Source organism: Bactrocera neohumeralis, chromosome 5 (genome assembly GCF_024586455.1).
Source record: "Bactrocera neohumeralis isolate Rockhampton chromosome 5, APGP_CSIRO_Bneo_wtdbg2-racon-allhic-juicebox.fasta_v2, whole genome shotgun sequence".
NCBI classification, from domain to species: Eukaryota; Metazoa; Arthropoda; class Insecta; order Diptera; family Tephritidae; genus Bactrocera; species Bactrocera neohumeralis.
This window is the reverse complement of record NC_065922.1, coordinates 18,508,622-18,533,860: the sequence shown is the minus strand read 5'-3', so window position 1 is coordinate 18,533,860 and position 25,239 is coordinate 18,508,622. Positions and strand designations below refer to the sequence as shown.

The 25,239-nt window shown below is 35.8% G+C and overlaps 1 protein-coding gene across 3 annotated transcripts in view; it reads right to left on the bottom strand.

The window, feature by feature from the left end:
• The window catches only part of LOC126760138 (furin-like protease 2), a 395,670-nt gene that overhangs the window by 32,822 nt on the left and 337,609 nt on the right, over positions 1-25,239 (bottom strand). For all 3 annotated transcript variants that reach the window (XM_050475573.1, XM_050475575.1, XM_050475576.1), the window contains 4 exons: positions 21,880-23,043; positions 21,630-21,817; positions 21,182-21,338; positions 896-1,170 (listed from right to left, as the gene is read on the bottom strand). In XM_050475573.1, the coding sequence (XP_050331530.1) occupies positions 896-1,170; positions 21,182-21,338; positions 21,630-21,817; positions 21,880-23,043 (1,784 nt within the window). The remainder of the gene's footprint in view (positions 1-895; positions 1,171-21,181; positions 21,339-21,629; positions 21,818-21,879; positions 23,044-25,239) is intronic.

The window sequence follows — 25,239 nt, the reverse complement described above, 5'->3', positions numbered from 1 at the left end:
AAATACTGAAACACAATTTCTTTTTACCCTAATTTAAACTCTCAGAGCCTAAAATTAATATTTAATTGGCAAATAGACAAAAACCAATAGCTTAGTCTATTTTTCACTTGCATCAAAGCGTTGTTAGACAGTTGTAGTCCGTAAACCATGAAAAACTACTAAAATTCGTACGACTTTTTTGCATATGGTTAGGTTAGATTTAACCTTTTAATTTTATAAATTATCTTTTTAGAAAAGTTTAAATTGCTGTTAGTAATTCCAAATTTTTATTATGATGCTGTTTTTGCTTTTGTTTTAGATGTCAGGAGTTCATAAAATAAACTTTGCCCAATGAGGCTTCTTTGAAAAAGGTGGATCTCCAAAATTTTGCGGAGTAGCGACTATTTTGAACACAAATTTTCATAAACAGTCTTTTTATATACTCAAAGATATATGTAATTGAGAGAGAGAAATTCCTCTCTCTTAGTCTAAGGATAAGTTCAAAGTTATCCTTGTATTGAGTGCTCAAGTAAGGCCTAACCTCCTTAACAATTTTTGGCATTATTTTGCTATAGAAATATTGACTTACAGATGGATCTTAAAGGAAAATAGGTTATTAATACATGTTATATTATATATGTATATTAATGTATATATATATATATAATGTCCTTTTTTTTCTACATTTAAGGGCCAACCTAATATCAAATATCAACTTATTTTTGCGTTAATAGAGAGAAACCCGAAAGCAAATAATATATGAAGACCAAACAAATAATCGTGTACGTATGTAAGCTCATATAAATATTTCTGTGAAAAAATAATGATCCACATATACACCTTAACTCTGACACCTTGTATACTTTCTTAAACTTCTCTTTATTTGCAGGTATATGTATATGTATATTGTACTTACATTCATCACAATTCTCACTGCCGGTGATAATGCATTTTCCCTTCTTGTTGCGCGTCCAATTTTCGCGACATGTCAAGCAAAAGCCATTGCTGCTACATGTTGCACAACCGATGGGGCACGCAACGCATTCCTGACGTTTTTTGTCCGCATAGTAACCGTCCGGGCAATTGTTTAAACATTTGCCGTCGTAGGCAAAGCGACCCGAACGACACGTGATGCATTGCGATTCGGCGGAACCGTTGCAAGTGGCACAAGATGAATGGCACGATGCGCAACTGAAATGAAAGCGAAACAACAACAACAACAATTATAGCTTAAGGTAAGAAGTGGCTTATACATAGGTATGTATGTGTATAAAGGGTATATATTTACAAGCTTAAGATCGAAGACTATATGAGATTTTTATGCAAATATTTATTCCGGAAAATATTTTTGTATGCAAATCTGAAAGAGTGCAAATAATAAATGGTTTTTCGTAGATATGTATAACAAGAGCAAGTCATATGTAATTGCATATACATATATATATACCATATAAGATTGATACGAATGCTTGCTGACTTCCTGAGTTGTACATATAGACATACTATACATATATATCTATGGAAGTTGTGTGTGGACAAGAATCTGTCGCCAAGGGGAATAACTTTCGTTTTACTTTTAAAAATATACCAACACACAAATACATATACCCATTTTATTTAAGTTCATATATATATACATTTATAAGTTTGTAAAAGTGTTGAGTATGACTATATTTAATAGCTGCAGGTAAGCAAATATTTCACTGCAGCGTCAGTTGTAACATTTTATAAGAAAATCAGACATTTTTTATATTTTTCTGTAAGTGATGAGGTGTGGTGCACCGCTTGTCGAAGTGTGAAATTTAATATTTTGCATATTTTTAAATTCTGGTAGGAAGGTAATGCTATCGATTGCCGATGACAGCATGACGTTAAATGACTTTTGGATATTTTCAAGGTGTTAATATCGACACAGTGCTCGCAGTGAGCTTGAGTTTCTGTGGTTTTTGTGCTCACATGGAGTTCGATGTGGTTGATAATTCTTCTAATGTATACAGCTTGATATCAAAATTTATCAAGTTTATTTTCAAATAAATAAAATGACACACCTAAAGTACAGCAATAAAAATTTAATGGAAGAAATCGAAAATTGTCTGAACTTTTTGATTTTCCTATTTCTCGATTGGAAAATAAAAAGGGTATCAAGTATAACAAGTAAGGAAGAGCTAAGTTCGGGTGTCACCGAACATTTTATACTCTCGCATGACAAAGTGATAATCGAGATTTCATTATCCGTCATTTACATATTTTTTTTATTTTGCTGTAAAATTAATTAGATTAGTAGTTCCTGAGATATGGTTATTGGTCCATAAGTGGTTTTTTATACCCTCGCAACAATGTTGCTAAGGAGAGTATTATAGTTTTGTTCACATAACGGTTGTTTGTAAGTCCTAAAACTAAAAGAGTCAGATATAGGGTTATATATACCAAAGTGATCAGGGCGACGAGTAGAGTCGAAATCCGGATGTCTGTCTGTCCGTCCGTCTGTACGTCCGTCCGTGCAAGCTGTAACTTGAGTAAAAATTGAGATATCATGATGAAACTTGGTACACGTATTCCTTGGCTCCATAAGAAGGTTAAGTTCGAAGATGGGCAAAATCGGCCCACTGCCACGCCCACAAAATGGCGGAAACCGAAAACTATAAAGTGTCATAACTAAGCCATAAATAAAGATATTAAAGTGAAATTTGGCACAAAGGATCGTATTTGGGAGGGGCATATTTGGACGTAATTTTTTTGGAAAAGTGGGCGTGGCCCCGCCCCTACTAAGTTTTTTGTACATATCTCGGAAACTACTATAGCTATGTCAACCAAACTCTATAGAGTCGTTTTCTTCAGGCATTTCCATATACAGTTCAAAAATGGAAGAAATCGGATAATAACCACGCCCACCTCCCATACAAAGGTTATGTTGAAAATCACTAAAAGTGCGTTAACCGACTAACAAAAAACGTCAGAAACACTAAATTTTACGGAGGAAATTGCAGAAAGAAGCCGCACCCAGGCTTTTTTTAAAAATTGAAAATGGGCGTGGCCCTGCCCACTTTTGGACCAAAAACCATATCTCAGGAACTACTAGACCGATTTCAATGAAATTCGGTATATAATATTTTCTTAACACCCTGATGACATGTACGAAATATAAGTGAAATCGGTTCACAACCACGCCTTCTTCCAATATAACGCTATTTTGAATTCCATCTGTTGCCTTCTCTGTATAATATATAGTACATTAGGAACCAATGATGACAGCGGAATAAAACTTTACAAAAATACGGTATTTGAAAAATATGTAAATGACGTATAATGAAATCTCGATTATCACTTTATCATGCGAGAGTATAAAATGTTCGGTGACACCCGAACTTAGCCCTTCCTTACTTGTTGTTAACCGGTTAACGCCCTTTAAGTGATTTTCAACATAACCGTGGCGTGGTTAATATCCGATTTCTTCCATTTTTGAACTGTATATGGAAATGCCTGAAGGAAACGACTCTATAGAGCTTGGTTGACAAAGCTATAGTAGTTTCCGAGATATGTACAAAAAACTTAGTAGGGGGCGGGGCCACGCCCACTTTTCCAAAAAAATTGCGTCCAAATATGCCCCTCCCTACTGCGATCCTTTGTGCCAAATATGTTATGACACTTTATAGGTTTTCGGTTTTCGCCATTTTGTGGGCGTGGCAGTGAGCCGATTTCGCCCATCTTCGAACTTAACCTTCTTATGGAGCCAAGAAAGACGTGTACCAAGTTTCATCATGATATCTCAATTTTTACTCAAGTTACAGCTTACACGGACGGACGGACGACAGGCGGACGGACAGACAGACATCCGGATTTCAACTCTACTCGTCACCCTGATCACTTTGGTATATATAACCCTATATCTGACTCTTTTAGTTTTAGGACTTACAAACAACAGTTATGTGAACAAAACTATAATACTCTCCTTAGCAACTTTGTTGCGAGAGTATAAAAAGTGGATATTAAGTATAAATAAACATAATATAAATCTAAATATTGGGTTACGCCGGAACATTGCGCATCCAAACTATCTTACTGAAATTCCTATCCTCTATTAGGACCATTGATATTATGTGGCACAGCAGCAAAAACGTTCACTAATTCATTGAGATTACATTTTATATTCACTGAATGCCAGCTTGAGATTCATAAAACTTCGAATTTATATTAAAGAGTGTCTTTGCATATAAGTGATGTTCAATGAGGCAATACTTTTCTCGAAGTTGGCCGTTTGAACATCGTTTCCTTGAGTTATACTCAGAATAATTTATTACCAAAATTCCGTCCAAGCGGCCAATATTCTGTCGACATAATCGCTCTGCAGAGTCGGTAATTCGAGCCATCATGGATCGGTTTCACACTATATTTACGGTAGTGGTTAATGCTCATACTCAGATATGCTGTAAATTGCACAACGAAGTCTCTATTGCTGCGGAGAAGCAGATTATCGAAGAAGACCTGAATGAGTTCATCCGCCATAGGGCGTAACAAATAGATATTTTTCCTCCACTCTATGCAAGATTTTGCGAAAGCATCTTGGTTTGCAGGCTTGCGAAATTCAAGATTTACAGCCGAGGGACCATTGAGCGGGTTAGACGTTCGGTGATTAGCCCCAAAAAGAGATTACTACAGATTTTGATTTTCACAAGGAAGTTTTCTTTAGCGATGCAGCTCAGTTTAGGTTGAATGACGACCTTTTCGCGCCTAAATTGGATAATGTTGATGTGGATGAAGTGCATCAAACAAGGCCGTGCTACATGCCATATAGGCAAGGAAGCATTCAACTCATTGAAGGAAACTTTCGGTGCGCGGATTTTGTTGCGTCGGTGTCCCCAAGATCGTGCAATTTAGCATTGCTGGACTATTTTTTGTGTGGTTATGTAAAGTTGGTTGCCTACGCATAAAAGCACGAGATGACTGACGCATTGGAAGAGAATATAGCTTCATATTATATAAAAAGGGGTTGAAAATTGGGCATTTCGGTTGACCTTCTGCGAGGATATTTCAACCTATGACCATTTTATGAAACACAATTCACTTATATACCATTTTGTTGGTATTTTGAACCCTTATAAAGTCACTCTGATTGTCCAAGTATGAATTTCTATATTAATATGATTTATTATATACAAATTCTGTCACATTTCAGATTCAGATTTTGGCGAGGTTTGGCAAAAAATTCATGCAAAGTAGTTTTTCCAAACTTAACATCCATTTTTTTTTATACATGTTGCAACATGTTGCTTTGCAGAGTAAAATAGTTTTGTTTACCAAACGTTTGTACAAGTTAAATATATAAAGAAAATTATCAGGATGAAGAAGTCAAAATCCGAGTGACTTTGTGTCTGTGCGTTCGTCCGTCCGTCTGTCCGTGTAAGCTGTAACTTGAGTAAAAATTGAGATATTTGATGAATTTTGTTATGCGGATTTCTTACTAGAAAGCTATAACTAAATTGTCCTAGCGCAAATATGTATTATACGAACATCTATCGACAGTGTGAAAATGGATGAAATCGGAAGATGACTTCGCTAACTCCACAAATAACAGTACTAAAAACTACTTAAAGCGCATTAAATCTAATAACTAAATATACCAGGGATATTAAATTTTACCTCCGAGATGATATGAGATAAAGCCCTCTCAGAGTGATTGTAAAAATTGTATAATGGGCACAGCACCGCCCACTTTTTAGTGAAATCTTATTTCCCGGGACCCGACCAAACGATGTCGACTAAATTTAGTACGTGTCATTCATCTCTTATTCCTATGTCACAGTGCGAAAATAGGCGATATCGGACAACAACCACACCTGCTTCCCATATAACATAATTTTAAATAGTTGACTTTTGACCAAAAATATCGGTCGATGTATTGGATATACAATTAAAATTCAGAGAATATCCTTTTCTGCCAATAATAACTCTGTGCATCAAAAATGGGTTGAATCGGGGCAATACTTTCTTTAGACCCCGTATACATAATATAAAGATTTTCGAAACTCCAGGGGACTTTATGCTGCGTATATCGGTCAATATTCCAGTAATCTCAATGAAAATTGCAGAGCATATTTTACTAATGACAGTATATCTTTGTGCCTAAAATAAACAAAATTGGGCGAAAACTTGAACTAAGCCCTATATAATTAATATCAGAATTTTCGAGCATCCGACTAACTTTACTCCATTTGATTGGTGATTGTATGTTAGGTACCTTTATAAAACCCAGAGAACATTTGTTTAGTATATGGTAAGGTATTATGATAATAGGTTATAGATAAAATCGGGTCGATACGACCCCAACTCCTATACACTACAAATAAAGATTTTCGTTTTTTTAAAAACTTTTTGTCGAATATGCTGGTCGGCGTATGATTTATATATATAATAGTATAAGCATATATAAAATTGCTTAGATTTCGATTCTCTGTTTGACGTCTGCCATCTTAAGGTATTTCCCTGGCTTTGATTCCTGCAAGTTGCAAGAGTATAACATTTTCGGTTGCCCTCGAACTTAGCTCTTCCTCACTGATTTCATCTGTATTTAAAATCTATAACATTTTTTATTTTTCGCCTTCAGATGCTAGCATATACATATGTACTCGCATGTATGCAATTGTGTATGAGCTTGTTTGAAACTCCGAACAATGAATTTCTGACTATGTCTGTTGCACTCAAAGTCGCAAGTGTAGTATAGCTGTATATGGCACATATGTGCGAGTGCAGTGGAAATGTTACATACTGAGTTTTTGCATTTTTACAAGGAATTGCTAATGCAACACATACAACAATAGCAACAATGTACGCAAATATATTTTGGGAAAACAAGGCAGGAAAAAAATTAAAAATATGGAATGCCATATACATTCTCAACCTCATATATCTTTCCGAATGTACGTTAGTAACTATATAAAAGCAAAAAAAAATAAATAAAAATCAGTTGCAACCCAACGACAGTTTTTTGTATTTTTTATTTGGTGTTAAGCAGTGACTCTATCAGTAGAGAACATTTAGTTTAGTTTCTTATCTTATGTTTATACAGCAAATATTTGAAAAACATTTTTTATGGCACCTCTATAAAAATATTTTTAAAAATTCTGGATTCCCTTAAAATTTCCTACAGGCCATCCTATGCACTTAAAATCCGCACAATGCAAATGTAAAATATTTATACACGGACTCAACTATGTACATACATTTGTGTGTATGAGTACATAACTACATGCCTCTGATGCGGCGGCTGGATATCTGATATTCAATTTTCAATTGGAAATAGATTGAATGCTTTTTATTCAATTCAATTTGTGTTGAATGCAATTCGTGTACGGAGGCAATAAGCGTTCATTGAACGGTGGCGTGGTCATATTGAGGTATTGGAGCTGAAAATGCTGGATTTACAGCTGCGCACTCATATACATATACAGTATACGTATAGATGCGTGAGGGTTAAAAAAGTGAAAAATGCAACAGAATAATAAAGGACTATAGAGGTAGTGAAAAATTTTTCTGGTTATAGCTGTAGGCATTAGCAGAGAGTGACTTTAATGCGCCTTTATGTACGTCTTTATGTATGACTGCGCTTGAAGTGGGCAGCACAAAAGTACAAAATAATATTGAGAGCCCAAATCAGCATATTTAGGAGCATGATTTTTCTAAGGGAATGACTTTGTTTCACCAGCTAAGTATGCTTAGACGCTCTTTTTTGTTAAGTTCGAGCACAATTATAGAGTTTATTAAACCCTTACAGAGATTTGTCTGGTAAGTGACCAAATTATGTTTGAAGCAACTATCAAAATAATACCTTTAAGTATGCTGTTATTTACTTCCAACCCCATCAGTTAATAATGTCAAATAGAGACTGTCATTGAAAGAATTTTCTTCTGTTCTAGGATTGCTTCAAGATTTGTAAAGAGGGTTATATCAAGTTAAGAGCAAACTATAATTGCTTTTATGCAATGTAGGACCAGTAAATCTGTTGTCGAAAATCTGTTTAACTATAAGCTTTCCTAAATCAAGCATATATGTACCAACAGAGATGCTGTAATTTTGACAGCTCCTGGCGGCCATATTTGTTTATCGATTTCTGTAAAATTTTGTCAGTGCATTCGTTAAGATTTGCCATTTCATCATTTAATTTACACTTTGGTAGAATAGTTGGAGATTGTCCAAGAATGTTACGAAAATTCAAGATCTCCGCTGTAAGAGCTCGTCGCACAAGCCTGGTCTTCTCAAATGAGACTCATTTTCAGTTTAATGGCAACGTCAGCAAACAAAGTTGTTGGTATTTGCATCCCCAAAACTTTAGCGTTTGGTACGGACAGTGGCATGGCGCCATCATCGGGCCTTATTTCAGCCAAAAATACGCTATTAGTGGAGATATGTAAACATCGCGGCTTCGCCATTTGGCCGACATTTTGTTCAAATCATAAATGGCATAAGATTATCTTCATAACAAAAAAAAAACAAAAATACAGAACCCATTTGAACAAATATGAGCGTTCATTTCAACGTCACGCCAATCTTGTTGCTAGTTACTTTATATTCAATTGGACACTCATATTGTTGTATTCCAATATATTTGCAATGTTTGGTCACATTCGAGGTTCACCCTTACAATAGTATAGCTTTTTATTTCAAACCGTTTGAGAATTATGCCCAAAAATGAAAGAAACAAATTATTATAGTTGCGTTCGGTTGGTTATTTCTCTACCTTGTTATGTTTGTGCATTACTCGTACTATTTTATCCAAAAAAATTAAATTGAAACCGATACTATTTTAGCGTGCCAAAAAGAACATTAACACAATGAGGGATGCTGTGGTTATAAGGAAAAGTGCGAGTTTTAAAAATATACTTGTTACATTATCAGATTTTGAAGTTGCAGATGCAACATGCAAAAGATGGTTTCAACGGTTCAGAGACAATGATTTTGGTGTGAGAATTGAAGGCCTTCCACACCAGTCAAAAAAGTTTGAAGACGCCGAAATCAAAAACGGTTGAGGATGATACTTTGAGTTGAAAGCAAGTGGCAGTCATGTCATATGTTGCACAACAAACCATTTCAGACCATTTGAAAGCTACTGGAAATGTTCAAAAGTGTGGAATGAAAGACAAATGAAAAATCGAAAAAACACTTGTGAAATTTAAATCATTCTAAATGGAGAAAATCGAGTATTAATTCGTGGAAAGCGTCAACACAACACAAAAAAAAGTTGGTAAGAAGGCAATGATCTGTGTTTGGTGGTATCAGAAGGGTGTGGTATGTCATGAACTTCTAAAACCTGCCGAAACTGTTAATACTACAGACAACAAATGATCACCATGCATTGATCGAAAAATGACCAGAATGAGCTAGAAGACACGGCAACGTAATTGTTTTTACACTAGAATGCACCTGCACACACAAAGCAAAAATGGTTCAGGATACAATCAAAGTACTTTGCTGGGAGCTGCTACCCCACTCTCCATGCTCACCAGACCTGGCGCCTTCCGATTACTATTCATTGACATAACTCGCATTGCCTCAGCAGCACTTCGATTCCTATGCAGAAGTCGAAAATTGGGTGTCTCATTGGTTTGCTTCATTTCTATTGACACGGTGTCCACATATTGCCCAAAAAGGCAAATACAAAATTAGTCTTTCATTTTCACAAAAGAACGACAAATTCGGTATTAATTTATTTACTGACAAATATAAGGGGTTACATGGGTTTACCGTTTCAAGAAATCGAATTTTTTTTATTGTCTTATTAAATTTTATAACAACTTTAGAACATTGTCCTAAATTTTCAAGTTGATCCGACTAATCGTTTCGGAGATACAGCCTTGAGAACTTGTGCGCTCGAGGCTAGCTTGGCTAAGTGCGCCGTCTTCCAACACGCTTTTCTCGAAACTATGTTTTTGGAGTCAGTTCGCAAGATTTCTCAAGAACTACTCAACCGATCTTCATGAAGTTTCACACAAGTCTTTGAAATATAAATAAAGACTTGGAAAAAAAATGTCGTGAAATTTTGACTGAAATTTTTTTTTGTAAAAATGTCTTCCCAATGGCCAAGTTCTAGTTTAACAAATATATTTTTTTTTAGATGATAAATTTATCAACGCGGATGCCTTTTTCTATCTTAAATGACGTCGTAAAATATATATTTTTCCAAAAATTTCAGAATTTCTATCTTAACAGTGTATGTTTCTAACAATAAAAAATTCTAATAAAATATTTAATTTATTATATGAGAAAAAAATTATCGAAAAAGGCTGTTTTTTACCCGAGGAAACCCATGTAACCGCTTAAGTGTACAAAATGGATGCCGACTAATAAAATTAATTAAAATTCTTCACAGTGCGACCTAAATCTCATCAATATGCCATCAAACAAAATTTATAATAATTATAAGGAAAATATGATCGACATAACGCTCATAACGGTATATTTTTGTGCATTATATTTAATTAAGTGTCATTTGCAGCTTGCGTAATTTACTTTATTCGGTAATAAAAATATGGCAACTCGTAAACAAGCAAAACTATTTTATAAACATTTTTTTATTTTTTTTTATTGTTTTTTTTTCATCATAAATAGCTCACTGTGCGTTGCAGTTAAGTTGCCAAAAGTCGATGACAAAAAGCGAGTGCAATTTGTATTTGTAAAAAATGCATGCAGCAGAGGTCAAAAGTAATTACATGCACGCGCCTCACTATGTACACAGCCTTAACTGCAAAAAACTCCAATATAGATATATTTGTATTGAAGAGCCCTCAAACGCTGTTTTCTTATTTTAGGGTTTCCGCTCAATATAAAAATTGCGACAGCTTTACTGTGCGGTTAAAAACCATAACAGCTTACACATACATACGCACTTTTTTAATACATTGTTGCCACGCCGCACTAATTTACAGTTAAAATTTAATATTTTCCTTTGTTTTGTAACGCGCGCTCAATTCTTGTGGCATGTAAAACTACAAACAAAAAAACAAAAAACAAAAATTGAAAATGAAACGGCGGGCAAAAAGTGCAAATAACGGTTTATTGTGAAACGCACAAAGGCACTTTTGAGTTGGCGCGCAAATTACATTTGAAATTTTTGTTTCGGTTTTTCCGCACGCCAACACGTCGCGTGCGCACCGCGTGCAAATTCGAGTTGACAGTTATTTTCATATTTATGTGTAACTACGGGCGATTTTTGCTTCATGTAAGGAGGTGTGGGGGCGGATCTGTCATGGCAATTAAGCGCTTTATCGCTTTATTGCTAGACATGCGCTTGTTGCTTTTGTTTTTTTCTTTGTTGTTGGCAAAAATTGCGTTTTTTCAACACATTTTGGTGGTTAATTTAAAATGCTGTTGTTGTTGCAACTAGCGTATTTGCCATAAATAATATCTTTTTACTATTTTGCAGCTATTAGTGTCACGTGGTATTTGCGCTGTCATATATCGCGTCTGCCTCTAAACTGCCGTCGCGGCGAAAATCAATGAGTTATTGAATACGAAATTGTTGTGCGTCACTGAAAATCGTTGCAACGGCATATTTTTAAATGTTTTGAAATATGCACGTGTGTGTGTGCGAAATTAAAAAATGTCGCAATATTTTCCAGACTCCTAAATTCGTGCAAACGTAAATCTTAAAATGACATTTATATTAAAAAAAAATTCACAGCGAAAAACTTTTTTTTAGAGTTTCAACAAAAATTAAGTTTTGCAAAATTTTGAGCCACCCTAAAATCCTTTAATGCAAAAATATGTATTAAAGTAATAATAAATTCAAAATTGATGAGAAAATAAAAAATGAGAATAATTTTTAGAATAAATTTATATAAATTTTTAGGCCTTGTACGTATTTTGGTTTTAGAGACAAAAAATCCATTGTGTTTACTTAGACCTAACTGTCTTTAGAAACACCAGCAGGAACGGAGGAGTAGTTATCCTTTAGAATGCCTGCGCTTAATGTGGAATTCAACATACTTTGTGGTCTCACTAACGATGGCTCTTTCAGTGTGTTATACCGAGGGGCGCCAAAATAGTAACTAGGTCGGCTTGACAACGTTCGACAAATTATTTTTCAATTTAAAAGTGCACAAGATATTCTTCATTCCTTTCCTGGTGCATTGTTCTTGACATTACCTGCATTTTTGAGCTCGTTCTGTCAGACGCATATTGCAGGCGCGTGCCGCGACAGACTGATCAGAAAATAATTATTTATTCGAAGTTTATATTTGAACGTCGGATCTGTATTAAACGTTACAAGAACATAACTCATCGTTGACGACGGTCTGTGACTTTAATTTTAATTTTTATATTTTTTTAACTGAATTATTATACCCTTTCAAAATTAAGACAATTTTAAGAATTCAAATCTTTATATATTTTACTCCTGAATTTGAAAACAAAAATCTAAGAAAATTTAAATACAAGTATAATACAAAGCGATCAGGAGAAAAAACCTATTTTATTCATAATTTTATTTTATTTCATTATTTGTTGTAAAAAACGGAAGACAGTAAAAAAATAATGCTTATTAAAGTATAAAAACCAGAAGTAATGAAGACCTAAGTTCAGGTATAACCGAACATTTTATACCCTAGCAACTGGCTGGGACCCTAAAGGGGTCAGTAGGGTAATCTTTTTAAAATTTTTTTTTTTTGTTTTTTGCATTTTCTGTTCCTTATACCTTTGGAATTAATGTAGAAACCCACTTTACCATTGGAAGGTTTCGAAAAAGGCCCAAAAATAATAATACCGCTGGACGTTCGGAGCGCTCGGAGTTTTTCTCAAAACACACTTTTTTAAACTGGCGGACATGATTCCGGTCGAACTACTCAACCGGTTTCCTTAATTTTTCTTTCAATGCTCACAAAACGACTGGCTATCGTTCCTACTAGCTTCATATTTTTTATAATTTATTGAAAAATTAAAAAAAAAAAAAAATTGAATTACTTTCATGTCCATCAACATTTGTTCATCATTCTAGTAGGGACGATAACCATTCACGTACTTTTTAGAAATAAATTCGGTTTTGATGTTTCAGAGGATCTAAACTTGGGAAATCGTGTCTGCCAGTGAAAAAACGCATCTCATTCACCCAGCCATTTCTCCGGCAGATGTCATCAAAAAATTCCGAAAAAGTTGTTTATACACAGCACGATATACCTCAAGATATGTGAAAAAAGTTCTATTTAAGAATAAAAACTTCTATGGAAAAAAATACCAAAAAACAGACCAGATTACTCTACTGACCCCTTAAACTAACGGAAGTACCTTCAAGTACTTTAGGCTTGTTAGTTGTAAAGGTTCTAGGGCCAGTTTTCAGCATATTTAATTTATTCTAAACACAAATATGCACCGTTATAAGAAAAACTCTCTTTCAATTTTATTAAGATAACTGACATATTGGTCGATATATGCGGTATAAAGCCACTTGCAAGTTCAAAAATCTTTATATAAGGTATATGCTAGCTTAGAAAAGTATTGACTTAATTTAACCAATTTTTGACACACAGACAAACCATTGCCAGGAAAATATTATGCTTGAATTTTAATTATATACCTCACACAGTGACTGATTTTGCGCTAAAAAAGTACTGTGGTCTACTTATTAAGTACCTAGAGGCTTGAACAGTTGTGGTTATAAGGTGGCACAACTCAAAGGCATTATTCGGATGTAGGCATACGTACCTAGGCGTGGCTGTACTCAGATTTTTCCCATTTGCGAACTTGTTCTTTTTTTGAAAAATGAACGCCATTGCCAAGTTTCATCAAGATATCTCAATCTCAAGATATCCTTATCGCTTAATTTCTCAAATAGTTGTAGAACAAAGTAAAATCTATCGAGATATTCCGTCTAAAAAATTTTACTTTTTCCACATATTTTAGTTGGGATTGCTTACCTCTTACAATATATTTATTTTATCTATAAAAATTCCGTTCTGCAAGAAAGATCTTCAGGATTTTTTTTCATAAAAACATGGCTTTAAAAGCTAATTGCAGTTAAATTTATGCATCAAATATAGTGTATTCATACAGTACACCATGTCGTATTGGCAACGCATAATACAACCATTGCATAAATCACTTGCATGAATGCTCAGTTACAGAGCATGTCTAAGCTCAAGAAAATATATTGGTTACTTCGCACATTTTTCACACCTGATTTTCTTTTTTTGCGCTCTTGCCATTTTCTTTTAACGAGATAATCTAACTTTTTCACGTGTGTTCATTCTTTGGTGATTGATTGGTATATATGTATATCTATTAGAAGGTCAAAGCGTGGACACACATGTTTCAAAAACCAAAAAGCAAACAATGAGGAATGAAAACAACGCGTGCTTATAAGTAAAACGATCCTGTCTGTATTGGTGAGAGAGCTTTAAGAAGTGGAAAGTGATTGTATTGATTGACCTCAAAGATTGGCTGGCGATAAAAGCAGCAGATGGAAAGGTGATTTCCTAATGAAAGACTAAAATTATAAAGAAAAGGCTGTAAGTGGATAAGAAACTACAACAAAACAACAGAAAAGTATGCATATATATTGTTTAAAATATATGTGTTATAAGTTTAAAATAAAATTCCATCACCTTTGTAGTTAAGCATAACTATTTGGAGTACAATTAATTATATATATTTTATAAAATATTTGTACTACAAATTTAAACTGAAATTCCTTAACCTTTGTAGTTAAACATAATTATTGGGAATAAAAATTAATTAAATAATTTTAATTTAACACCTACAAAAATAATTAAATTCCCTGCAGTTACTGCCTAGCAACGAAAGTTGTGGCATTTAATTACGTATTCAGTCCAACAAAGCACTGAAGCCAGCAGCCCTGAGCTAAACGAAACATTGCAATTTAATGGCGCCTGCAGTAATGCTAAAACAGTTTGAGTACTTGAGCGCTTGAGCATAATTTCCAACTAAACTGTTTACACAAGCCATTGGCGTTTGGGTTATAACCAGCTGTCAAAGCTATAGCAGCACATTGACGGATTGCGGTCTTACTTAAGTTAATGCATACAAGCAAGGAACACATACACTTGCGCAACAGACACATATAAATATTATAGCTATACACTAATATGACATGTGTGTGTGTGTGTGTATGGCACACCTTGGTATCCGCAAGTTATCCGCAATGGTTATTAGCATGCTGAGCAGCACAAGTATAGTTTGCTGTTAAGTAGCTGTAACTGCGACACAAACACATGGACATGTCGCTATATGCAATTACGTGCGCTTTGCTGCAGTGTGGCATCAAATTGCAACAAATATGTTGCATATTAGCGCTTGGTTTAAATTATGGGATGACAATCATAGTTAATAAACGCAAGTAGTGGCACCCAAGGGTAAAATGAAAATACAGATGTTTCTACGAACAAAAAATCTGGCAAAAATTGAACACTTAAGAAAATTCTTAAGCGAAAAAATTACTGAGACACCATATGCATTTTAAAAGGAAGAAAACTCATTTAAAATAAACGGAAGGAAAGTCTACGCGCGCTCCGTAAACGAGGTTGTTGAGCTTTTATGTGATTTCCGCAAAACTACAAGTTCTATGGGAAAAGCCAATTTGTAGGTAATTTAAGAAAAAACAAAAAAAAAAACAGATTTAAAGTTCTCACATAAAATTATTTATTCTTTTTACTGCGTTCGAGTTTCTAGTGTCTGCTGGTATAAAAATATATGTATTAGATACTATGTTAAGTTTTCTCATAAAAGATCAAAAAACAAGATCCAATATTAGAATAAGAAAAGAAAGAATCCCTAACTTATGAACTTGAACCAAATGTGAGACGGTTATTAGAGAAAGCGAACTATTGACCATATTTTTTAGCTAAGAAGACAAATTTTAGTAAAGATGAGTTCACCGTGATTTTGAGATCGAATCGGATTAGGCTGACTGCACTTTAAATAAACGCTTAGAAGAAAATGCTTTAGAAATCATTATTGTGAGAATAGTGGCTCTCAAGAGTAAGCTTTTCGAACCAGCAACACATTTCCAAACAATTTTTAAACAAAAATTTTGTAGATATTATCTATAGCACAACTGTCATAGTGAATGCCTCGTCGACGAAGAATAGGCCGATATGATAGGAATCTCTTTGTAGTGCAAGTACACGGTCGAGAAAAAGCTATGCATAGAAGTAAGGTTCATACAATTTCATCACTCGCACGTATAATGAGGTATGTATATCGTCACGTAAACGTAAGTTTACAGGCAGAGAAAAAACGTTATAATAGAAACGACTTATATTGAAACAAAATTTGAGTTTTGGTTTTTTTACGATACGTTGTTTTGCATTTTAAGTGGCGATATGTAAGTAGAGGAAGTTATGTTATGTGAAATAGACAACTCTTATTCAGCAGTATCCAAACTTTGACAGTTCTAACTACTAGACAATTGTCTGTGGCAGGTACACAATACTCTCTCGTGAAGTACAACTTCGTATTGTATAGTAGATTGACAGCTTTACTAGCGGTATTATAGATATACATAAAGTAAGGGAATTAGGTATTAAAGCCTTTAGCGAGAAAAATCCTCGAAGTAGTGTATGGTTTTTAAAAAAAGAACAATATTTGAAATTGATATAAATTACAATGCTCAAATCAATTTAAAAACAATAAATTAACACATTTTTGTGCAAGATCGGAAACAATATATTTCTATAGTAAAGGCACCAAAATTAGCTAAAAAGCAAAACCAAACCACGAATATAGTTTTTTAATTCCACACATGCCATGAAATTGGTTTCGCATATTTTTTGTTGCATATTCGAATTTTCCAGCTCCATTGCAGCACGTCAAATTGCATATTAATGAGAAGTGCAATTAACGGAAATTCGCGTATATCAAATGTGTACAATAGCAACAAAAGCGCACAAATAGCATATCAATTACCGCAATTCGTGAGAACAATGCCAAATGAAAGACAAAAGAAAAACGCATGAATCATGTGGCAATGAAGAGAATATTTTATGAACGAAAGCGAACAAATATTTACAAGCAAATATACAACATATGTATGTATATATAATATATATTTATATATAAGCTCAATCTATATTGTATATAAAATATAGGAAGTATAAGAGCGGGTGCTGTAATGCAAATTTAATTGGAAACTAATTACAATAACACTTGTGTGCAATTAATAAAATGTGGCGAATAATTTTTTGATTTATGTGCAATTGAAGAGTGTCTATGTGTGTGTGCAATAGGCTTAAATTTGCATGTCAACATTTGCAATTGGTGGCAGGATATATTCATAATCGCACTTCAAGTTCGAATGAATGAAAATTTGTCAAATTTGATATTTCCGTTAATTATTAAGCCGCTAAAAAGCCAATAAATCTTCAAGCACGACTGTAGTTAAGCAGAAATATGATTATATAATTATAACATAAGAAATCGTTAAGTTAAGTTTGGCTGCAATGAAGCTATTATAGACACCCCTATGCATTTCTCATGGTCTAAAAGGATACTTATCATGAGTTTGATTGGTTCGTTTTTATGGCGGTTATATGCTTTTCAATTAAAAAGTTTTTCATTAGGTTTTTGTATGGCAGTTATATGATATAGTGGTTCGATCTGAACAATATAACTCAGCCGAGAATTTCGTTTTTCATAAAAGTTCGATATTTTTCAACAATTTCATTTTTCAAATAAAAAGTTTTTGATTAAGATGATATATGATATAGTGTTCCGATCTGAAATATTTCTTCAGAGAATAAATCGAGACAAGAACTCACGCCGAGTTTCGTGAATATAGCTTTTCAATTAAAAAGTTTTTCATATAAAGACTTCAGTTTGATCGGTCAGTTTGTATGGCAGCTATATGTTATAGTGATCCGATCTAAACAATTTATTCAGAAAATGTTGCAATATCTTAGGAAATAATTCATGCCAAATTTCGTGAAGATAGCTTTTCAAATAAAAAAGTTTTTGATATGAGGACTTCATTTTGATCGTTCAGTTTGTATGACAGCTATATGATATAGTGTTCCGATCTGAAATATTTCTTCAGAAAATAAATCGATGCCTTAGACAATAACTCACGCTGAATTTCGTGAGGATAGCTTTTCGAATAAAACAGTTTTTCATATAAAGACTTCATTTTGAGCGGTCAGTTTGTATGGCAGCTATATGCTATAATGGTTCGATCTGAACAATTTATTCGGAAAATGTAGAGCTCAATTTTTAAAAAGTCTACGTGAAATTTAGAGGAGTTATTTTGTTGTAAGAAAAGGTTTAGCATACAAGGACTTGATATTGATTGTATGACAGCTATATCTTATCGTTGTCTGATCTGAACAATTTATTCGGAGATTATAGCGCTGCTTGGGGTAATAACTTATACAAAATTTCAAAAAAGTTTTCATTACAAGGATAATTAGTTGCATTTTCACTTTGTAAGACAGCTATACTATATGTTTTAGGGGTCCGAAATCGGTGATTCCGACAAATGAACAGCTCCCTACAGAGTAAAGTAGTAGTAAAAATGTCAGATCGATTCCTCCTGCGTGTTACAAACTTCATAGCATACTTAATATACACTGCTCAGGGTATAAATGTAGTATTTTTTTGTTTTTTAAAGGTGATGACCCAAACATACTTATATATACCTTTAAAATAACTTACATATATATTTTTAACTTCAATGAATTATATATATTAATGCGGCTACTACATTTCACTTTATTGCATTCATCGAAAGCAATTTTGCAGTAATAACATTAATTGAGTGTTTACCATGTAAAAGCCACTCATATCGTTAACAACCGTAACCAACAAGTTAGTTTGTGAATATGGTAAACATATGTATTGAGGTTATGCAAATGAGTGTAACTAGTACCTCAACTAAAATCAGAATTGCATATGCTATGATTAATCAGATATCCTTCAAATAAACAGATATACGGTATCAGTTAATTAAACCTCGTAACTCGAGTAATGTACACGTTAACGTGTTTTGCTTAATTTTCACATTACAATCTTGCATTAGAACGCTGCTAAGCAAATACATGCAACCTACAAATGCTTCGTTGCAGCAGAGAGACACTATTAATGACCGCTGAGAATCATTACTTCCTAATTGGGGCGAGAAATTTATGTAACTGACAACTCTCTCAGGTGCATGGACTGCGCTTACATGAGAGTTGAGCTAATAGTGATGAGTGAAATGTATGAATACTGTTGGGAGAATGGAAGTGTTTATAATATCGTTCAATAGCATGCAACAATTCAATATAAATGTGTATAATTTGCGTTACATGAGCTTTATTACTAAGGTGTTCGAGGTTTGAGTTCTGCAGCTTATGTATATTGACAAGCCAAAGACATGTGAGTTCTAAAGAATCTGAACCCTCTGGGCTTCCACAGTGGTTATTGTTCAGAAACATCAAACAATTTATTATTCCTAAATAAGGCAGTGCGCCTCGGCATATCAATATCCGCCAAGTAAAACAGGGAGAGAATGATTATAAACAGTGTGTGAAGTTGTTCCATTGGATTAGACCCAATTTTTTTGTTTTGATATGTGGCAATGGCTGAAAAATCATTTCCTTACGAAATTCAGTGAACCGCATTTCAGATAGGTGTGGACAGCATGCGACAAACTGATTCCAGAAACTATCTACAAAGTTGTGATGTGCATGGAAAATTTGAAAAGCGAATCAACAACGATTATTATATAGCCTTAAAGACTTAATAAACTCCTCTCCAAGCGTTTTCTTTAGGGTATTTTCATTGAAATCATGCCTTCAGTGACCTGCTTGAAGCGGAACCGTCTCCTAGGAGCAACAAGAGGCCCTTCCTCAACTACGTCTACGACACAAGACAATACGCTGACCAGACTTCGGACGCAACTAAGTTCAGACATGGACTGAACGCTATTCGCAGAGAAGCCATAAAAATCTTCACCGACTCCCTCTCGGTGAATGGCGTACTTGGAGTTAAACCATCACCATTGTAGACAACGAGCTCAAGTTGCCGCGAGAATCGAGAATGACCCTTGCACAGCTTTGTTCTGGATACTGTAGCAGGTTAAACTCTTACTTATTTAGAATCGACCCCGACATATCAAATATATGTTGAGCATCCAAAGAATTTTCGAAAGACTCCAACTACCATTTTGCATGCCTAGCGAACCCTAAACATCTAACACCGCTCTCTCTATGGTCCGACCACGCCGAAACAGAACGTTTCCTGGACATACCATTGGATGACCTCGATGACAACTTATCTGAACCCTTCCACCGTAACGGGAACAAGATAACCATTACAACAACAACAATATTATATATCATAGCCTTTGAAAAAAATCGCGGAAAGACCGCTCTGTTTCAGACCTTGAGATTGGTACCGAAGAGAAGGTTAGAGTGAACAAAGACGTAACGGCAGGAAAGTGCAGAAAGCGGCAAGGTTGATGAGCTTACATAGTAGAGAAGTTACGTTAGTCTATGAAGAATGGAGTAAGGGAAGGTAGAGGCACCGTTGGCTTCTTAGGGTTCACTATTGGATGGTTGGGCTTCAGAACTGCTCAGACAGCGTTGGTCAACTACTGGCAGATTTGTAATCGCGATTGTATGTGCGATCGGTTGGATTGAAAAACAACGTATATACATACGTATAGAATTATCTCCATACTTCCTTCTCGAAAGTCCCGCCTTTGCCAGAACAAGGCTGAAAAAGCTCGGGTTTCATACTTTTAGGCATGCCCGTGAATTATCGGAATTAAAACCAAAGCACCTAAACAGATTTGTGAAAGGTTCAAGGTGCTTTGTCGATAGCTGATATCCTACCACAAGAGTTTTTCATTTGGCTTCTCAAAGGAGTGTGCACAGCAGTCTAAGTATGATCCCACGCCATCCTAAGCTGACCTAACTAACTAAGAGGTAATTCCGAAGACTTAAACCCATTTGAGTAACAAACTGCAAAGGTCTGAAACCTAAGGAGAAAAAATTTATAAAAAGCAAGGGTGGATAAGCAGAAGACGTCGGTACCGTGAATGAAATGCATAACATTTTGATAAATTCAACAATTTTCTTCTGAGCAGCCTCAAATCACTAACTGATTGAAGCCAAACGCGGTATATTCTTAAAGATGGACCATTTAACTAAATTATTCTCAAAAATTCCTCAATTTTTTTGTAGGTTGAAACTATAATTTAACTGTTTTTAATTTTTATTTTACTTACTTGTAATCTTCGGTTTCATATGTATGAAGAGGGCAAGCCGAGTAGCATTTATGTTCGTGCATAACCAAATGATGCTCACAGCTGGTGCAATAGTCGGGACGATCCTGACACGAGGCGCAGTTAGCTTCGCACGGCACACAAGTTTTGTTGTCATAATCTGTGGAAAGGTAAAAATAGTCAAAATAAATGATTATTGAGAAAATTCTAGGCAATTTATTTTTATCAGAAAACGTTTTCGAATTACGGAAAGACCTAATTTCTTCTATTAGAAAAGGACTTTCTAGATTTGAGGTATGTGGATCAGTAGTCGCGCTCTTTTAAATAACCAAATATTACTAGGAAATACTACTTTTTTGATCGAAATTTATTGTGAACTATTTCCGTGAGTTTTTCTTGAGTTATCTATATTAGAAAACTGATAATAGATTCGACGTTATCCCCCACTTACTTTCATAGTAACCATCCGGACAGACTTGCAGACACACAGCCAGATCGACGACATGCAGATGAGCTGGCGCACATGTCAGACAGCTGTCCTGTCCAGCACCAGCGCAAGTTTCGCAAGACTCATGACAAGGCCAGCAAACGCCGCCCTGATTGGGGAAGGAGCGCGGTGGACAGCGGCTGACACAGGTGCTGCAAGACAAAAAAAAGTTTTATATTAAAATTTAATAATTATATTGTTATATTGTACTCACTTATCTAGCCGATAATGCTTGCAGGCGACACATTGTGTCGGGCCACGGCCATAGCAACCCTGTGAATCACATTCGGGATCACAATCGTGCAAAACTAGCTTGTTATTCGAGTCAGCCATCACGTTCTGGCGCTGAGGTGTGGGTATATTGTGGCCATCTACGGTAGCGACTGCTTGTTCGGGATTCGAGCCGGCGCCGGTGAAGAGATTTTGGAAGTTCAGATAGCCAGCAAATTGATCGGCATTATAGTAGCCACCCTCGTTAGGTGGTTGACCCAAATCCGACTCGGTTGGATAGGTGTAAGGATTAACGCCAGCCGAAACGCGCATCTGTTGCTGCATCAGATCGCTCTTCAAGCGCATAGGCTGCACAGCGGTACCGTAAAAGATCAGTTGCCACTTGGAGAGTATACCTGGCTGATTGACGCGCCGACGTCCACCATTTATCACTTGCAGTGTCCAGCGGCCTTCAGCTTTTTCGCCCCAAAAGTGCACACTCAAGAAAGGCCAATCATCAAAGTTCGACTTGACAATGTCACGTGGTCGCTCGAACAGTAGCGTGCTGGTCGTACCCATTGGCGAAGTGAGTAGTATGCGTAGATTGCCACGCGGGAAGAAACGCAAGGTGATGCGACACTGCACATGCTCCAGGTAGCGTACTTCATTGATCGTGCCCGCACAACCATTCACATCCATGTGCGTGGCCAGCGTGTAACCGTACGAACCCTCAATTTTACGATCTTCGTTATTTTCACGCGACTTGCAGATATGCTGCGGCGGTACAGTAGTCCATTGCTCGGCCAAACTAACCATGGCGCCAGCATCCATCAGCCCGTAACCGAATTTGTGACTGTACTTTCGCTTGACACCATTCAAAATCCAACCACTCTCCTTCTCCAGCGGACTGGGGCGTGAGGTGTAGACGACGAGATATTGCATGTCACGCCAGGTGAGATTCGGATTGGCTTCGAGTGCGAGTGCGCAGATGCCTGCAGCCAGTGGCGCAGAGGCGGAAGTGCCAGTGTGTTCGACAGTGCAAATATGATCGGGTCGCAGGCGTCCATCCATATCGACGGTGGCAACGCTTTTATCATGGCCTGGCGTGCCGGAACTGTAAGTGGTGGCGAGTGTGGAAGAGCATTCCTCAAGGTACCAGGGTTTGAAACTGAATGATGGTGCGGAAAAAGAAAAGAGTGTTAAATTAGTGCTTAGTAGTAATTATGAAATACATATGAATTTATCTTAGGAAGCACCAAATATGGTATTAACTAAACTGAACCCACTTATTTATGTTAGAAGAGGTGTGCCTAACATTTTCAAGCATCGCTTTTAACATAATGTAATTCGAAGTAGCATATTTAAATACTGCATCATTATTGGCCGATCTTTTTTTTTCTGTCCCTCTCTACCTCGTTTTGGTGTGAAGCATTATCCAAAATATTAACCGATGTAGGTTTTTCAAAAGATTCAGTCATTGGCTCAGGGCTTAGTAAAACAAAGTATCGAATCCTAGATCGTTTCTGAGGGTTTAAAAGGTTGAAACTTACATCCGGCAGAATAGTATACCAGTCAAACTACTAAAGCATTTCTCTTGGCTTCCGAGAGCAATGTTTAATTAAGTAGCCAGGAGGGTCACTTTACTCAAATACTCTACATCGCAGCATACACGAGATAGGTTTACAGAAAGACGAAGAGTGATACGCGAATGCGAATGCCAATAGTTTTCGAAAGTTGGGAAAAGAAATGAAAATAAAATCGATTACTAATTTCAGGAGGATAACCAAGGCCAAGCCTAAGGTGATTCAGGAATTTGATTCTTAATAGGCGTTTGCTTACCATGTGAATAGTTGAGGCCTTAGCATATAATTTTTAAAAACTAAGAAAAAGTCTTCTCTTCCTTATACTAAGTGGATAAGGTCTTAATTGATGTCCTGAGCTAGTTTAAAATCGTTTCAAGTCTTGTCTATGCCAAAAAATAAAGGAAACTATTTATATACACTAAATTTGCGTAGTCAACTATTAATTCAACCCCACGGTATGTAAAGTACTTTCGCCTTTGCACGGTGCATCCTGGTTAACGCTAAATGACCTGCGGCCTTTAGACTTATATGTACTTTCGACCTTTTGCCTGATACGGACTTTGCTGGTCTATTAAACAGATTGGTTTAAGTCTTTATCTGGTAGTCGAGGTATTCGGATACCTGAGTATATAGGGGTGACACCTGAAAAAGGACTGATGTGTTCAAACCAAGGCTACCTTCGTCGCGTTAAAACCATGAGAGGCCTCGGAGTAACATCTTTTCCCGTCATCATTAAGTTGGTGTGGTAGATGAAAGTCGATAACTCCATCTTTCCGCTGGTCTGGTAATATAACTTTGACACAATTATGGCGACACCTTTTCCGGGAGATGGATATCGGCTCTGAACGAGGACATTTAAAAACGTGAATAAGTATAATATCTTTCATAAAGTCTAGCGAGAATGAAATGCGTAACCAATCTTAGCGAAATTAGACAGTCTCTTCGGTGAAAAACCTATCACCTAGGGAGGCGAAATAGTCCTCTGAAAAGGGTGTTGGCAAAAGCGTAGAAGCATGACACATCGTCGAGAGGGGCAGTAACTTAGTGGGAGTTGATAGGAATCTGCCGACAGAAACCATAGGTAAAGCGTAATTGGGAAGCCGATTCACCAACAATTGTAAGGAAACCTCTGCTGCGGAAACTGCCAGCGAAAGCTAAGGGCTCCTTGAGGAAGCATGTGGCGGCAGCTAAAAAATATCATCGAGGATTATTTAATGGACATTGTTCAACACGCGCGCATGTTATAAAAATTCAGTCTGACGCATAATGTAAAGGATATATGGAAGGAAGTTAGGTGGAAACATCTTAACTCAAAGCACTTCGTCGATTTATGAAAGTCTTCATAAACAATTTTATAGTAAGTCCGGGTACCACAACGTACCGGCATTATAAATTGTCAACGTGAGATGCCTATTGGGATTTACCTATCCTCTCGGAATAATAATTTTTGAGCGTGGCAATCGTTATTAAAAATTTATTAAGCTAAATGGTATTGTTAATCTAAAAGGAGACGAAGTCGAACCAAAGCGATTCAAGTCCCCAGATACCGAATATATGGATCAGAATTCAAATTGCGAGCTTTTTTATCGAAAATATTGGACAATGTGTGAGATATATAATTGAAATTTGGGGAGAATCCTTTCCTGACAGTGGTTTGTCTGTGTGTCAAAAAAGGGATAACTCGGATAAATACTTCCCTTAACCCCCATATACTTAATAAAACGATTTTCGAACTTCCATGTGACTTTATACCGCATATATCGGCCAATAAGTGAGTTATC